This window comes from Cyphomyrmex costatus, unplaced genomic scaffold (assembly GCF_001594065.2).
Source record: "Cyphomyrmex costatus isolate MS0001 unplaced genomic scaffold, Ccosl1.0 scaffold90, whole genome shotgun sequence".
Taxonomy (NCBI): Eukaryota; Metazoa; Arthropoda; class Insecta; order Hymenoptera; family Formicidae; genus Cyphomyrmex; species Cyphomyrmex costatus.
Genome location: NW_017280484.1, coordinates 191824 through 207052, shown reverse-complemented (window position 1 = coordinate 207052; position 15229 = coordinate 191824). Strand labels below are relative to the sequence as shown.

Genomic DNA, 15229 nt, shown 5'->3' with positions numbered 1-15229 from the left:
GCAGCGCTCGTGAATTTAGTAGTGCTGCGCATAATGAGTGCGAGTAAGAGAAATGATCATTTCTCTTACTCGCACTCATCAGAATCGGAAGCTGAACTCGAAACCTAAAATGGTTCCACTTTTATTTTACGGAGTGGAGTCTCCTTATATCTTACTTCCTGTGTTAAACTATGAGCGTTTCTTCGCTAGCTATGTGGAATCGGCGGAGTGGGGGTTTGAGGAGAAATATCCGAATTGGCTTTACGGATTGCAAAATCCTTTCACAGAATAAAAGCACGCACGAAAAGGTATACAGCAAACCCTGATTTCACGAGAAAATCGGAAAAAAATTAAAAAAATTCACTTTTTCTGGCAAAGTAGGATCACGTTCAATACCTGTTTTTATCGATGCTCTACAACGTCATCTATTTCAAGACGGTGTAACTACTTCTAAACGCAATTTCTGCTCTGTCAAACTCTGTTGACGTTCCGAATCCTAAAAAAAGATCGTGATTTCTATCATATTTGAAAAGAAATATTTTTTTCTACGCATTCAATCTTGGTTCCGCAAACTCAGGATTGTTCGTACAAGTCATCCCAATACTGCAAGACGCTTATTTGCAATCTGCGATCTCTAAAACTTTTATAAATATGAATGTTAACCTCAAGTGACAGCTGTATACGTGTCAGAAAAATTGAATTTTTTTTCCGATTTTCTCGTTAAATCAGGGTTTGCTGTATACCTTTTCGTGCGTACTTTTATCCTGTGAAAGGATTTTGCAATCCGTAAAGCCAATTCGGATATTTCTCCTCAAGTAGAATCGTGATAAAACAGGACGACTTTAGCATCCCCTCAAACAGATGTTTAGGATAAATATAAAACGGTGTAGTTGAGAGAGAAAGAGAGCAATGCTATGAAAAGAAATAAAAATCTTTACAAATATTAAAGAATTTTTCTAATAAAATGAAAGTAAATATAAAAATTACTGTAGACTAAAGTACGAATGTATGAATTGTAAAGCTGGCCGGTTTTAAAAAAGGTACTGAACGAGACTTTATGAATATCTATGAAAGTAATAAACGATTGATTAAATAATTATACAGTTGACAATTCTCTCTTTACAGGACTGTTTATAATGGCTCAGAATTATTCCTATCGTGTTTAAATTAAAAACGATTAATTTTTAAATAGATAGGTTATATGGAACGAAAAGGTTATGACAAGTGCAGGAAGTAAGATATAAGGAGACTCCACTCCGTAAAATAAAAGTGGACCCATTTTAGGTTTCGAGTTCAGCTTCCGATTCTGATGAGTGCGAGTAAGAGAAATGATCATTTCTCTTACTCGCACTCATTATGCGCAGCACTACTAAATTCACGAGCGCTGCGAGTGTCGAGAATCGGAAACGGAACTCGAAACCTAAAATGGGTTCATGTCTTGTAGACTGGCGAGACCGAGTGGAGTCTCCTTATATCTTCCTTCATGGACAAGTGAATGACAATACGGTTCTTTAGATATAGCGGGACGGACGTGTTTCGCCCCGTCTCGAGATATATTGCGCCTCGACCAATATTTTTGAAGTGTTGCCGGCTTCGACTGTGCCTTGGATTTCTGACTTTGAGAGTCCTCTCACTCGTCTGGGCGCGTGGCCGTGCGGTGCGGAGAACGTGTTACGGGCGTCGTAGCTCGTAGCCACAGGCGTCCAGTGTTTGGGGGGGCGCGCCATTTTTATTCGTTATTGCATCACTCATGCATTTTTGTCCGGTTTCGAGGCTGCCGGTGCCTTGTATACTGAATTTTGACATTACTTACATTTTTCGAGGACTTCAGTGGCCCAGTACCAGTCCGTTTAGGCTGCGGGGCCAATAAAAGAAGAAGAAGAAGAAGAAGGTTCTTTAGATATTTCGCATATAATTTACATTATAACAACTATGATTGGGATGAGAATGAATGCATTTAACGACACTGGACTTGGAGAACCTGAGCAAGATGCGAACACAGCCCTCATAGAACTTGATAAAGGTTTATTTATACCATTTACTTTTCTAACCTATCTAGCACTCAAATGCTAAACAAATATTAACAAATAATCATATTATAAATACAAACATATGTGTATAGTTTGCTTACTGCATAAGAATTTCTTTTAAGTTTTAAGTGTAATTTAGGTTTACGTTCTACCAAGACTGGAGAGCAATGTGAAGCTATAGTACGTTTCCCTCGACTGTTTGAGAAGTATCCCTTTCCAATATTAATAAACTCGTCTCTGTTGAAATTGGCCGACGTATTTCGTACCGGAAGTAATTTCTTACGAGTATGGGTTTTAAGAGTATGTCAGCAGAGTGAGAGGCATCTTGATAAAATCTTGAACGTAGATGAATTTGTAAGACGTATTTATAGTGTTATACATTCAAATGATCCTATTGCTAGAGCTCTTACTCTGCGTACATTGGGCAGCGTAGCTGGCATTATTCCTGAAAGGCAGCAAGTAATACCAATAACCTGATAAGTAAAAAAATAAGACAATTTCTAGCTTACGAAGACAATAAAGCTATTAATTTTTGTTCCAGGTACACCACAGCATAAGAAGATCATTAGATTCTCATGATTCGGTTGAAGTAGAAGCTGCAATATATGCTGCTCAAATGTTTGCAGCACAGTCCAAATTATTTGCTGTATCCATGTGCAGTAAGATTTCCGATATGATCAGAGGTCAAGCTACTCCAGCTTCAATGAAGTTACAGCTTATACCAATTCTACAATATATGCATCACGATACTTTTACAACATCAATGGTATATAATATACTTAATAAAGTTTATATTATATATATAGATTTTATAAAAGAAACATATAATTATTTTATCAAAGGTAAATGAACTGTGTATGGAGCTTCTTGCAAGTTATCCAGCAGTGGAATTTGTGAGAGTCACTCTAAGTGCACTAAGTACTCTTGCTTCTGCGACATTATTAGATGTGCCACTACAAGTTGCGTTATTATTGCGCTATTTACAAGATGATCCAAGGTTATCTATCAAACGTCACGCCTTGCATCTTTTGCATAATTTGGCTAGAAGAGGAGCACATCTCTGGCCACAGGGTGCTCTTAATAATTTAATTGGTATATAATTGGTATATATAAGTTATCATTTAATATGTTTATGAGCGTTATGATTGATATATTTTAATAATTTAGAAAGTACTACAACGCTTTTGCAAGATCGTGCAGGAAATACAGATCTTCTTATCCGTACTTTAGACGTAATTGAGGTCAGTTAAATTGATATTGATGAAAATAATTTCAACTGCGAAAGTTTTTTTAAAATATATTTTTATATGTGTTTATCAAAATGCAGGTGCTTAGCCAAAATGCTGTAACGTGTGATGCAAATATGGAAGAAAATAGTCCCTTATTGCAATTATGTTTAAATGCGTGTTATTCACCTGATCCGTTTGTCGCGGTAAAAGCCGTTACTATACTTTCTAGAGTTGCCTGTTATTGGTACGTACATGTAAAATTTTTCTCTTGGAATACATAGGATATATAATTAATATATAATTTATATATATATATATATGAGTTATTTTATTACAGTTACCAAGAAGGATTGCCTGCTTATGGTATACAAGACGTGATTTCCTGTCTCGAATCTCTGATTGTATTATTAGTTTTGGACGATAAATATTTGCATCAATTGAGAGCATGCTTACGTTCAACAGTGAAACTATGTCAGTCACAGCCCAGTCATTGTGCTTTGTTTGTCGACACTATTGGTTCTACTCTTATCAACGCAGAAAGCAGTCAGGATGAGAAACAGACAGTCGCATTGTGCGAAGCATTAGGTGCTATTGGTAGTTTAGGAGAGAATACATTGCTTCCTCTTTTACCAGATATTTTGATCAAGCTTAAACAGACATCTCATGTACATACAAAGGTAAACTTGTAATACGTAAGAAGAATTGTTTCCTTTATGTAGGAGAATTTAGCTTTTCAACAAATATACATTTTCATGAGATTATATTTTGATTTGAAAAGGTAATGCTTTGTACATTAGTATTCCAAACGGTGGCTGGAGGATACGAATGGAATTCGGAATGTTTAGAGGCAGTAAACAACATTGTGAGAAACGTGGATGGTTGGGCGAAATATCGTATTGCCCGCAGCGCAGCAAGATACGGCCATCATACAATTGCTACTGAAATATTTAAAGGTCTAAAAGAAACTGTAGCGTCGGAACAGCTACATTTTTGGCTGTCCGGTTTAGAATTAGTTACAAAAGCAGAATGTTGTCTCATGTATGTATTTTCTGTTTTATCTGCTGTCAGGATCATAGTGCATTATTTTATTTGTTCTTCTCTGTTTTCTTCTTCTAACATAATAATATATGTATAAAGGAATAAAACGGAAGGCGAAAATGACATGGATAAAGTTGAGATTGTGGAAAAACTAAATGGCGCGATAGCGCGTTATGCAAGCGCTTGCGCGTCTCTCAAAGCCGCTAGCACTCCATTACGCAGTTTGCAGTTTCCAAGCGAATATTCAAAATTACGTTGTGAATTCTTACAGTCCATAGCGCAATTATTACACTCGTGCATGTAAGTAAAAATGGCCAATGTAATTAAGAAAAAGAAATTGCAGAAATCCAAATCTAAATTTTTAGATCTTTATGTACTGCACCACCACCTGCTATAGCTGTCACAGTTGTCATTGCGACGAAAGACGATCTCCAGAGATACGGACGTGTTACACATCAGGTATAATTCATATAATTCATATAATTATAATTGTAAACTGATTTCAATTGTAAATATCTACCTATAGCTATATGTATTATACATATATACTACATGTGTATATTCTAAATTGTATTTTACAGTTAAGAAAATCAACACAAGATTTGAAAAACTGTGCGGAAAGTTACCAGAAGTTATATCAATCAGCCTTTGATGCTGATCCGGAATCGTTGGCGAATATTCGGGCGTATCCTTTTACTAGAGAAATTTTTATTTAACTATAATCTATTTAAGAACGCTCTCTCGGCTATTTACCTGAATTCGTATCATGCAGATTACAAGAAATATGTCGGTTATTAGTAAACAGCGTAGAACGAGTTTGCGGCGGACCTAATATTTCAATGTATCAGCAGCAGAATGATTCTGTGAATTTTCATTTTGATGACTCCGTAGAGATGCGACAGTTGGCTCGCTGCTGTGCCGAGTTGCGCCGTTTAGCACCATCCTGTGTGGGTGGCGAAAGCAAGACTGGAGCAATCAGTCATTTGAGAGTTAGTTGCTTGATGTCACAAGTGATACTTCTTGCCGGTGGAACGATGAGATTGCCGATTCCACGATATTTCTTTCAAACTCTGCAAACTACTAGTATTAAGCTGTATGTGTCACCTCAACCGCGTGTTCTCGGTGAGCCTGTATCTGTGCCACAAGGTAGCCAGCTAGCGCTTAAAGTCGAAGGAGTATTGCAACATGGTCGACGGGCTTCTCTTTTCCGTTCTGTCGCTGCAGTATGCATTTCTATCTCGACGACGCCGCCTTCGAAAATAAATTCTGATCAAAAGGTAGATGAAGTATTTAAAATTATAATCGTATTAATTAAAAGTAGTGCATATTATGCATGTTATTAAAATGAAAGTTAAAGATTTATTCGTGAACTATTAATTATATTAACAAAAATTAATATGTTAATTGTTACATATTAAATAATGTTACATACTAAATAATGCATGTTTGCTTACAGGATTCCAATATGAATGAATTGCAGCAAACAGTAACACCTCATCGGGATTTCTTCGCTTGCGAATTTTTATTATCTTTGGGAGTACCTGGATCTACAATTATATCTCCAGGTACGGTTGGTGCAAACCCTGTGCCCAGTAGTGGTGGTCAATATCAAATCACGGCGAGTGCAAGTATACTCGACAAGGATGGTAATGTATGGAAGTGTGGCCCACGTTCTACTTTACCTGTTAGAGTACACGAAGAACCTGCGAAGAGGAAGTTACCTTAAGGACACGCACTTTGTGGCAGGCAATATATTTCATAATATTTTTATTCAAATAAATTTTAACAAAAGAACGAATTTTAATAAGCTGTCTTTATAAGAAAATACATATTGTAATTTTTCTTTTAATTTAAAAATAAACGTGATTTGTATTAGCAATAATATAATAGTTACGATAATGTAATATGTTACAAATATACTTTTCGTAACTTAGTTTATTCTTCTAGATAATTTTAAAACCCAAGTTTATTGTTATACTTTATAAATATTAATATATAACTATTGACACACAATTTCTTGTCATTACAGCGATATTTAATTTTGGTTTAAATTGTAATATTTGTACAATATTTTTAATTTTTTGTAGAGGGAGGGATATTCTTTTTTTATAGATTTATATATGAATTCGGATATATATTTTTAATATAAAATATAATGTATATGAAAAAAATATCTCAAAATAAATCGTCGACTTTTAACTGCATTTGAGCATAAATAAAATTTATTTTAGGTAAACTAATTCGTGTAAAAAATCTAAATATAAAATTCTATTATAAATAGAATTCTATTCTAAAATCTGACATAAATTTTAAATCGTTTAAAATGGACTCAAAATTTCTCGAAAAAAAAAAAAAACGATTTTACAATTGTACGATCTATTTGTAATATCAATCACAATTCTATTATCTTCGTTTAACTGTATTACAATTCTTGTTGCGTATTAAAAAAAATATTTAAATCATTTGAAAATATCGGCAACATATTTTAATCATAAACTTCTTCACACAGTAAATAATTCTTCCGAAGAAGAAAAAACGCTTACACTTTTTGAGGAAATACGTTTTACATTCAAAAGTATATCGTAATATATATATATATATATATATTATTTTATATTACTATTCTTTATTTAAGAAGCATTATTTTATATATCCCATAGTTTCAAAATTTATTGCACGCATCTAAAAAAACGCGCGCAGGACTCGTCGTAGCGGAGTGACGTTAGCCGTCAAGTAGCGAGTGTCGACGTTTGAGTGGACGCGCGGGCGACGACCTATAAAAGGGAGATCGCGAGAGTGGCGGACGCACAGTCGCGCACAGTCTATCTGCCGGTACGGTTCGGAGCGGAGCGGAACGCGCGAACGGCCGAGCGTTATATTCCACTGCATTCGGACACCCGGCACTACCTGCAGGAAGCAACAGTTATGTCTTCGAGGAACGTTGCACCGCTGATCGCCGACCCGCTGCGCTGTTGAAGCTCGTCGCGCGTGTGCCCGCGGTAAGTCAGGAACTTTTTAACGATCTTGAAACCTTTTTTTGCGCTTCCCACTTCGCGCCAAGTTCGGTCCGACATTATTACGTATTCCTGGACGCTTCGTCGGGGAAACGCGCGATCGCTTTTTAATCTCTGATGGTCGCTCTTCGCGAAGTTTCAGTACGTCATTTTAAGTCCATCTACATATTTATAATTTGTACAAGTTTCCCCTCGACGCGAAGGACGGCCGGCGAAAGCGAGCGCCATTTTTGAAACCGTATAGAGAACGTAATGAAGGAACGACGAGCTCATTATAAATGTTATATAATTTCTCAAAATATATAACACCAGTCAAGTGTATAGAATAATTTGTTATTTTAATCGCGCCCGCCACGTGAAAACTTTTCGAGTGGATTAATTGGTAATGCATCGCTATATATTCTCGAACATTTTGAGGCGACTGAAGTTTAGCGCTTATGACGATTCAAACCTCAAGTCGAGTGATCGAACCACCATTTTAACGTTCATTGCATAATCGATTATTCATGAATTTTTTGTTGTTAGGTTTTGTTGTAGTTCGAAAGAGTATATCCTACTGAAAAAAAATGACGTCATAAAATTACATAACGAAACCATGTAATTAAAACAAGTAAATCACACATAACGGATAGTTTCAAATCAATACGTGATTTTTTAAATCACATAATTTGAAAAATACGATATTAGAAATAATTTTATCTATCATATGATTTTATAGTTATCGAATTTTAAATAATTAAGTGAAAGAAATAGAAAACAAACATATCATCGTGTAACTTTTTAAATTACATGATTTACATATTTTAATTAAAAACATAATTTCGTTGTATAATTTTGCGACGTGATTTTTTTCAGTAAGGTATAATGCTTTATCTGATTCTCATGCAAATATCGCACTGAAAGTACTCGTAATTTGAGTTATGATTGGAATATTGAGAAATAGTTAGAACGTAAGGCATAATGAAAATTTTTGTGTATTCGACATTTGCCGTGACGCTTTATTTCAGAATGAAAATGGTTAGTAAAAGTTGACATTTGTTGTGACTACAGTATAAGAATTTAATTTTTACATTTGTTTCATGATGTTTTTCATTCTTGTTTTACGATTATAACAACTACAATTTTGTTTCTCGTTTTTTGCTTTTTATTATTTTTTACATGTTGTCTTTTTGTCTCTCATCTCGTTTTTTTTTTCTATATCGCACGAGATAAAAGTTAACAAACTTCGGAAAAAAAAAATACGCGAAAAGAAATATAATTGTCAATAAAACGGTTACAAAGAGGAGAGAAAGCAAGACATTAAAAGCAAGAAACAGGAGACAAAAAGCACATTGTAGAATAGGCTTAATATTTGACGTTTATAAAAGTATGTTCCATAATCCATAATATTGCGCACACGAGTTAAATTGACACAGAAAATTCATCGAACAAAGTCGGAAACGAAATGTCGCACGCGTTTTGAAATAACTTTTATCGGTCTAAAACGCTCATCAATATTTTTGATGCATTTTATACCGTTTTTAAACGGAGGTTTTCATTTTAAAAAATTCAAGAGAAATATTTTGGTCATTTTATTTAACCATTTATGGTCAACATAAATCAAAATGAACATAATGTGGAGGTTGGTCAACATAAATCAAAATGAACATAATGTGGAGGAGCACAAATAATGTAAATAATCTCAAGAGTATTAGACAAAAATAAGAAATTTTTTAAATATTATAAATTTAAAAAAATTATTAACGTTCCAAGTAAAAATACTAATTTTCTAAAGTTAAAACGTTTACGATTTTTTTTTAGTGTTAAAATTAAATTTTTTACTACAACATTGTTCCATTTGTTTAAAGGATGAAATTATATATTGTATGTAATTTTTTAAAGTCAATGGAACTAACGCTATTGATTTAGTAATACCTAAAAAATAGTTCGATTCATTTTAACCCAGAATAACCATTGTATGACTTTTTTGAACTGTGACCATAAAGGATTAACGCAAAACTTGATCTGGAAACGAGAATCGGATAATATTCTGCGCTCTTCCATTATTCCTTGTTTTCACAAGTAATATTGCGTTTTGCAAGACGAAACCGCGATCGTGGAGGAGGAACGGCGGACGAGGAAGAGAACGACGGTCTTGCAGTCGAGTAAACTGCCGAACTTTGGTCCAGATTAATTTGCCGGTACCTCGGGGGAGCATTGGAAGCCGCGGATGCCGGACGCGGCTTCTCGTGCGGGAGACCCGGGGAACTATATGTGGAATCAAATCAAGCACGCGTGGATGGAGTTCCGGCAATAGAATCTTATCTCTAGCTATACCTGTTTTTTGTACCCTTGATATGCACATTCGGATACTCCACCCATATTTATTACCGTAACTTCCGTAAAAACGGACATACTCTTGAATTAATTTTTGTTTTTAATCTATGGAGATTTTGATCAACACATCGAGCGCTGACCAATTTTTATAGATGTACCGCGGAAGCTGAAGCTTGAAACTATCCAATGTTAAATTAATACTTTTTATACAACTTGAGAATCTTGATTAGTTATTTTAGTATATTGTTGGAAGTCACAGAAATCTGTGACATATACGATGTGTGTCGTTGGCTATCGAAGAGAGTAGTCAATACCACATGGTGTGTGTCGCCGGTGCGTTCAACATATTAAGAAACAAGTCCATAACGTGTAAAAATCAATAGACTTATGGAGGTTTGAGATATATGCAGGTTCAAAAAAAAAAAAAAAAAACAGAAAAGTTCAGAAATGCGAAAAAATCTCAATTTGGCAAATTGCACTGGGATTTCTGGGACCCCGATGTGTACAGCTAAAGTTGCGACGCGTTCGGGGAAACGTTATTAGCACTGTTTGTGTTATTCTATTCTTGTTTTCCCTCTAATAAACGATGAAAGTAGAATGATACAAATAGCTCTAATAGCGTCTTCCCGAAATTGCATGCATACCCTTAAAATTACGCGTGTGAAACTCTTGACAAGGATAACTGATTGCGACAATGGCGAAGGTCGTCGTGAGTCGTCGTCGTGATCCGCAATCTAAAACGAGCTATGCTTCTTTGCTTTCTTCGGGAGAGAAGGATCGTTCCAGAGAGGATCCTTCCGGCGATCGTTTTTCGTCGTTTTCATCGAGAATCAACTTTGCGCGCTTGACACCTAATTGAATTTGCCGATCCTTGCCGGGGGCTAGTTATAATTATTAGATAACACGTAACCGTTACAACTAGATTTCGCTAATATTTCCAAAGACTTTAACGTAACTCTCTTATAGACTATCAAGCGATCGATTAAAGATAATCCCGTTATCTCACCAAATTAAATGTCATATTACTTTTAATATGGTTCGTATCTTTCACTGTAAATAATACGTCCAGTTGTACGAGACAAGACGGGTCCCGATTTATAGTTAAATATTTACTTCGTTACTCCAGAAATTTACTTGATTTCGTTATCGGAAAATTCTTCGGGCGCAAATTCTGTTATCGCTGCATTCTAAAGTAATCGTCCTTTAAGAAAAGCAAATTTAGATTTAGTGTTGCGTAAAACGACCGCTACGTAGGCATTATAAACGACTTAACGGGCTTGAAAAAAGCGGACGATAATGAAAAGGAAGCGCTTAGTGTAATTGATTTGTGTGCGCGGCAAACTTAATGGCACTTTCTCAGAGAGACTTTGAGAAGACAATTGAAACCATCCGCGTATTATTTTAATACATCTTTTTTGACATACAAAACATCGGAGGTAATTGAGTGAATCACTTATATTTATTTAATAAGAAACTTTGGTGATTCATTTAATAAAGATGATTAAACTGTGCTCTTTTAAATACGCATAGCATGCAAGAAAAAATTAAATTTAATCATTCTTAGTTACAAAGCGACAAATTGTGTTACCATTACATAATAATATATATTATATTATACTTTTATTTTTACTTTAAAGTGAAGTAAAAACATAATTTTTATAAAAATATTTCATGAGAACGTAAATATGTTCGCAAAATAGCAAGTTCAAGAATGATCTGGATAGTACCGGGGGTACTATCCTGTCTATGGTTCAAACAGATCTCGTGAGTGGCAAGAAAGTCTAATTTCTTGGTGGAATTACTCTCGGTGAAGCTGTCATATCCGTCGGGAAGGGACTGAGGGAGGGGCGCATCGTCAGGCTTAATGCACAATGACTATGCCGTGTCGGTAGCGAGAATGTTGCGGTTAAATCTATATGTAAGCGAGAGAGAGAGGGAACGTACGATGTATGCACAGGCTGCGTGATTCGAACTGCTGCTTTCACAGATAGAGAGCGAAAGAGAAAGAGAGAGACAGACGGGGTCGTCGAGTAGTTGTGTGCTAAATGGTTCGCAAACTAATGTTCAAAATTCGGGCATTACCACGAGACCGAGGGAAGATGGGGTAGAAAGGAAACGCAGCGAGCACACGTCTTTCTAAACGGAAAGACGGAAGCGGATGAGGGTGAGAGTTGTACCAACCGACGCGAGCATATATATATATGTAACATTACCCTAAAATACTTGTCGTACCCCCGTTCAGCGCGATCATGAATTATTAAACAGTGCCTTTCGTCTGTCGCGTCTTTAACTTTTAGTACACGCTATGATTTCCCGGTTCTTTACTCCACACGATGGTGTCTCGGGTTAATTTTCATCACTTTAACAATTCTTTTATATTATCTTAACATCTCTAGAAAGTATTTCTAAGGTTCTGTATTTAAAAAAATTGGGTATAAACGTTATAACTGTATACTCTCTAAATCTCGCGGAGTGAAATCCCATTCGAAGAGACTAAAAATTGAGCTAGTCTTGAAAAAAGAGTCTTGCTCAAGAGTGGCAAATTTTCACTTTTTTCAAGATTGGTCCGATTTTTAGAAAATTCTTTTTTACAGACCCATAAGGTGAGAAGAAAAATTTTCCTTTCTTTCAGCTTGTAGATTTCTATATGTAAAAATTATCAAATTCACATGAACTAAAGAATTATAGAAATCTTTTGAAAAAGTAGAGATTTCAAGCTTTAGAACCTTTCTTTTTAAATTTAAATTTTGTTTATTTTTGACGATGATATGTATATATAGTTTTTAGCTAACAAAAATCGCAGAGCTTTTCCTCCAACTCAATACATTATTAGTGGAAATGGACATTAGAGCTATTCGGGGATTTGGAGTTATTTGGAGAGAAATAAATCATCAATCACAATCGTCTAAGATTTTAGGGAATATTTTTGAATCGTCAAAGATTGTTATGTCATATTGATTAAGATCGCACGCAAATCTGAGACCTACGTAGGTTCGTTCCCTCAAGTGAATCTCTCGCGAGTACTCCTCCCAACGCGGATATATAGGTGCGCTAGAAAATGGAAATAAGATTCTGTCCATTTTTCCATGCATAGAAAGTGTCGTTCCCTTTGTATGCACATAGAACAGATATCTTATTTTCCGGCATGCGATCAGAACACGATTTTCTGGATTGCCCGCACACGTACTGGATTTTCTTCTTGTGCTCGCACGAGATATGCGACCGATTAGTGACATATACGGGAAATAGCTTGCTTCCTCGATATGAAAAAAAGAAAGCATGGATACACGATTGAAAGATTCACGCGAACGTTCAGTATTATTTAATAAATTTCGCGAAGCTCTGCGACACAAATTTACCGCGCGATTTTCTTCAAACTCATGTTTTCTTTAAAACTTCTTATAAACGAGAAATTGCTTGTCACTTATTGCATTTATTTTTCGCATAACTGCGGTGCGACGCTTTAAATTGCCTCACCTGCTACACGGTACATTTCTACGCTGTAATAGATCTGAATGAAAATGCGCTACAATGCAGCAGCGTGTTGTACATCTTTGGCCACTTTATTGTTGGAAGAAGCATGTCCAAGCCGCAGCAGCATTTTGCAGAGAACTCAGCTCATATATATCGGTATCGGCAAGTTCCGCTCGACAAAACAAATTGCTTATACCGTCAATGGAACTTCGTCGGAAGTGTGTGTTTGGCTACGTATCGATACTTTATATAAACCGTTTGTTTAACTTCTGAAGCAGGGGAGAAAAGCTTCTACCCTCCTCCGAGGGTAGAAAACTGAAAAATTCTTCGAGAGAGAGATGGGAGTTGTGTGTGTCAAGATATAAATGTATAGAGTTTAACTTCTGAAGCAGGGGAGAAAAGCTTCTACCCTCCTCCGAGGGTAGAAAACTGAAAAATTCTTTGAGAGAGAGATGGGAGTTGTGTGTGTCAAGATATAAATGTATAGAGTCAGGGACAAGGGAACGTGTTTCACAGAAATCCTTAATAAATAAAGCTTGCCAGGATGAAATAATCCGTTTGTTTATACAACATGTATGCAGTCGCTATATGCTTTTTTGCGAATTAACGAAATGTTATGCTCACTGAAGAATGGTCTAGTTGAAATAGATGAACCAGAAGGTTCTGATTATATCGATCAGAATTTCGGTTATCTCAACTAGAATAGTAACCAGATTTAACCAGAAAATTCTGATTTTTGCATTTTTAAATTAAAATTTGACTGATACTATATATTTTTTTCAAAATCAATTGAAATTCAAGTTACAGAAATAGCGAACGAGAAATGTGGGACATTTTTTTCTTTGGTATATACGTATATATAATAACATGAAATTTAATTAATAAGATGAATTATGCTTCCACATAACAAGAATTATAGTAAAATAAAAATATTTTTCGATATTTATGATGATGTATAATGTTATGTATAAATAGAAAAATAAAAGTGTAGAATTATGTTTTTTACACAATCACATTTTTCACTTGAGATTGCAATTTATTGTTACACATGTATAATATTTATACATTATAACATTAGTTAATATTGCTTAAATGTATTACATGTATAAAATGTGTATAATAACAGCAGACCGCAATCTCAGAAAAGTAATATGATTCTACGTAAATTGTAATCCTATTTTCCGCACATAACAGATTTGCCCCGTTTGAGAAAGTAATTGAGATTAAAATTATTTTCAATGCGATTGTAGAAACGCAACGTCGTAAAAAGACAATCAAGAGTTGAGAAATATTGTTAAGAAAATTTCAATAAGCACATTGGAATTTAGCAAGAGTTGAGTTAGTAATACTTTTTCCGACGATTTAATCTCAAATTTATACAAAGTGAACATGCAAAAATATTCTCCAATATATCCAAATTGTTTTTAAAATTTGCATCTATCGATTATCTTTTTTATACTTCGATTTTACATTTGCAATGTTTACATTTTACAAATGCGATTTTAGAAATTAAGTGACACGTACTAATTATAAGCATGAATTAGTGTATACGAGAACTTATTAACAATATACCGAATTTTTAATGAATACGATACAACGATACGTTATGATCACAAGTGACTGTATAATATTTAAAACTGAATTTTTTGAATAGTGTTAATAAGCGATTATTAACGATGCTTAATTTGCTCAAATTTTCAATGTTGTATAATCAAAACGAATATTTAAATAAACATAAATCTTTAAATTCGTATTTTTTTCGATCATGTTTTTTTATCGTCGAGGATTTTCGCATCAATTTTCGATAGATAAATTGCTGAAATACACGCGTTTAAACATACGCGGGTAGACACGCGTTATTGCATTTTATCGGAAATATGCTTGAAAATTTTCCCCTGAATGGAGATCACAAAAAATGGTAACAACGCGTTGGAGATTTGTCACATTCCTATGCAAGCATGTAAAAATGATATAGAATTTTATATGCACCTATACGATCCGAGCTTTTTGCAAGGATTGGAATTAGACTGCGTTACTTTTTTTCATTTCTCGAGTCTTCTTGCAATATTCTTGCCATGTTCCTTGCGAGCTTTATATATATATACACATATGAGCGGGCATATGAATCTACAAATATATTTTCTAAAAT

The 15229-nt window shown here is 34.9% G+C and overlaps 2 protein-coding genes across 2 annotated transcripts in view; both read left to right on the top strand.

Moving 5' to 3' along the window:
• Positions 1 to 1745: 1745 nt before the first annotated feature.
• On the top strand, positions 1746 to 6065 carry INTS7 (Integrator complex subunit 7). The gene is made up of 13 exons (XM_018549823.1): positions 1746 to 2002; positions 2149 to 2468; positions 2551 to 2775; positions 2852 to 3101; positions 3177 to 3250; positions 3337 to 3482; positions 3576 to 3915; positions 4017 to 4276; positions 4376 to 4576; positions 4642 to 4735; positions 4858 to 4961; positions 5049 to 5553; positions 5733 to 6065. The coding sequence occupies exons 1-13, from the start codon at positions 1912 to 1914 to the stop codon at positions 6000 to 6002; spliced, it is 2880 nt and encodes a 959-aa protein (XP_018405325.1). The 5' UTR covers positions 1746 to 1911; the 3' UTR covers positions 6003 to 6065.
• Positions 6066 to 7123: 1058 nt separating this feature from the next.
• Positions 7124 to 15229, top strand: part of LOC108781756 (lachesin) — a 38293-nt gene continuing 30187 nt past the window's right edge. Inside the window, exon 1 of the mRNA XM_018549831.1 lies at positions 7124 to 7275. The gene's annotated coding sequence lies outside the window, so the exon portion shown is untranslated. The remainder of the gene's footprint in view (positions 7276 to 15229) is intronic.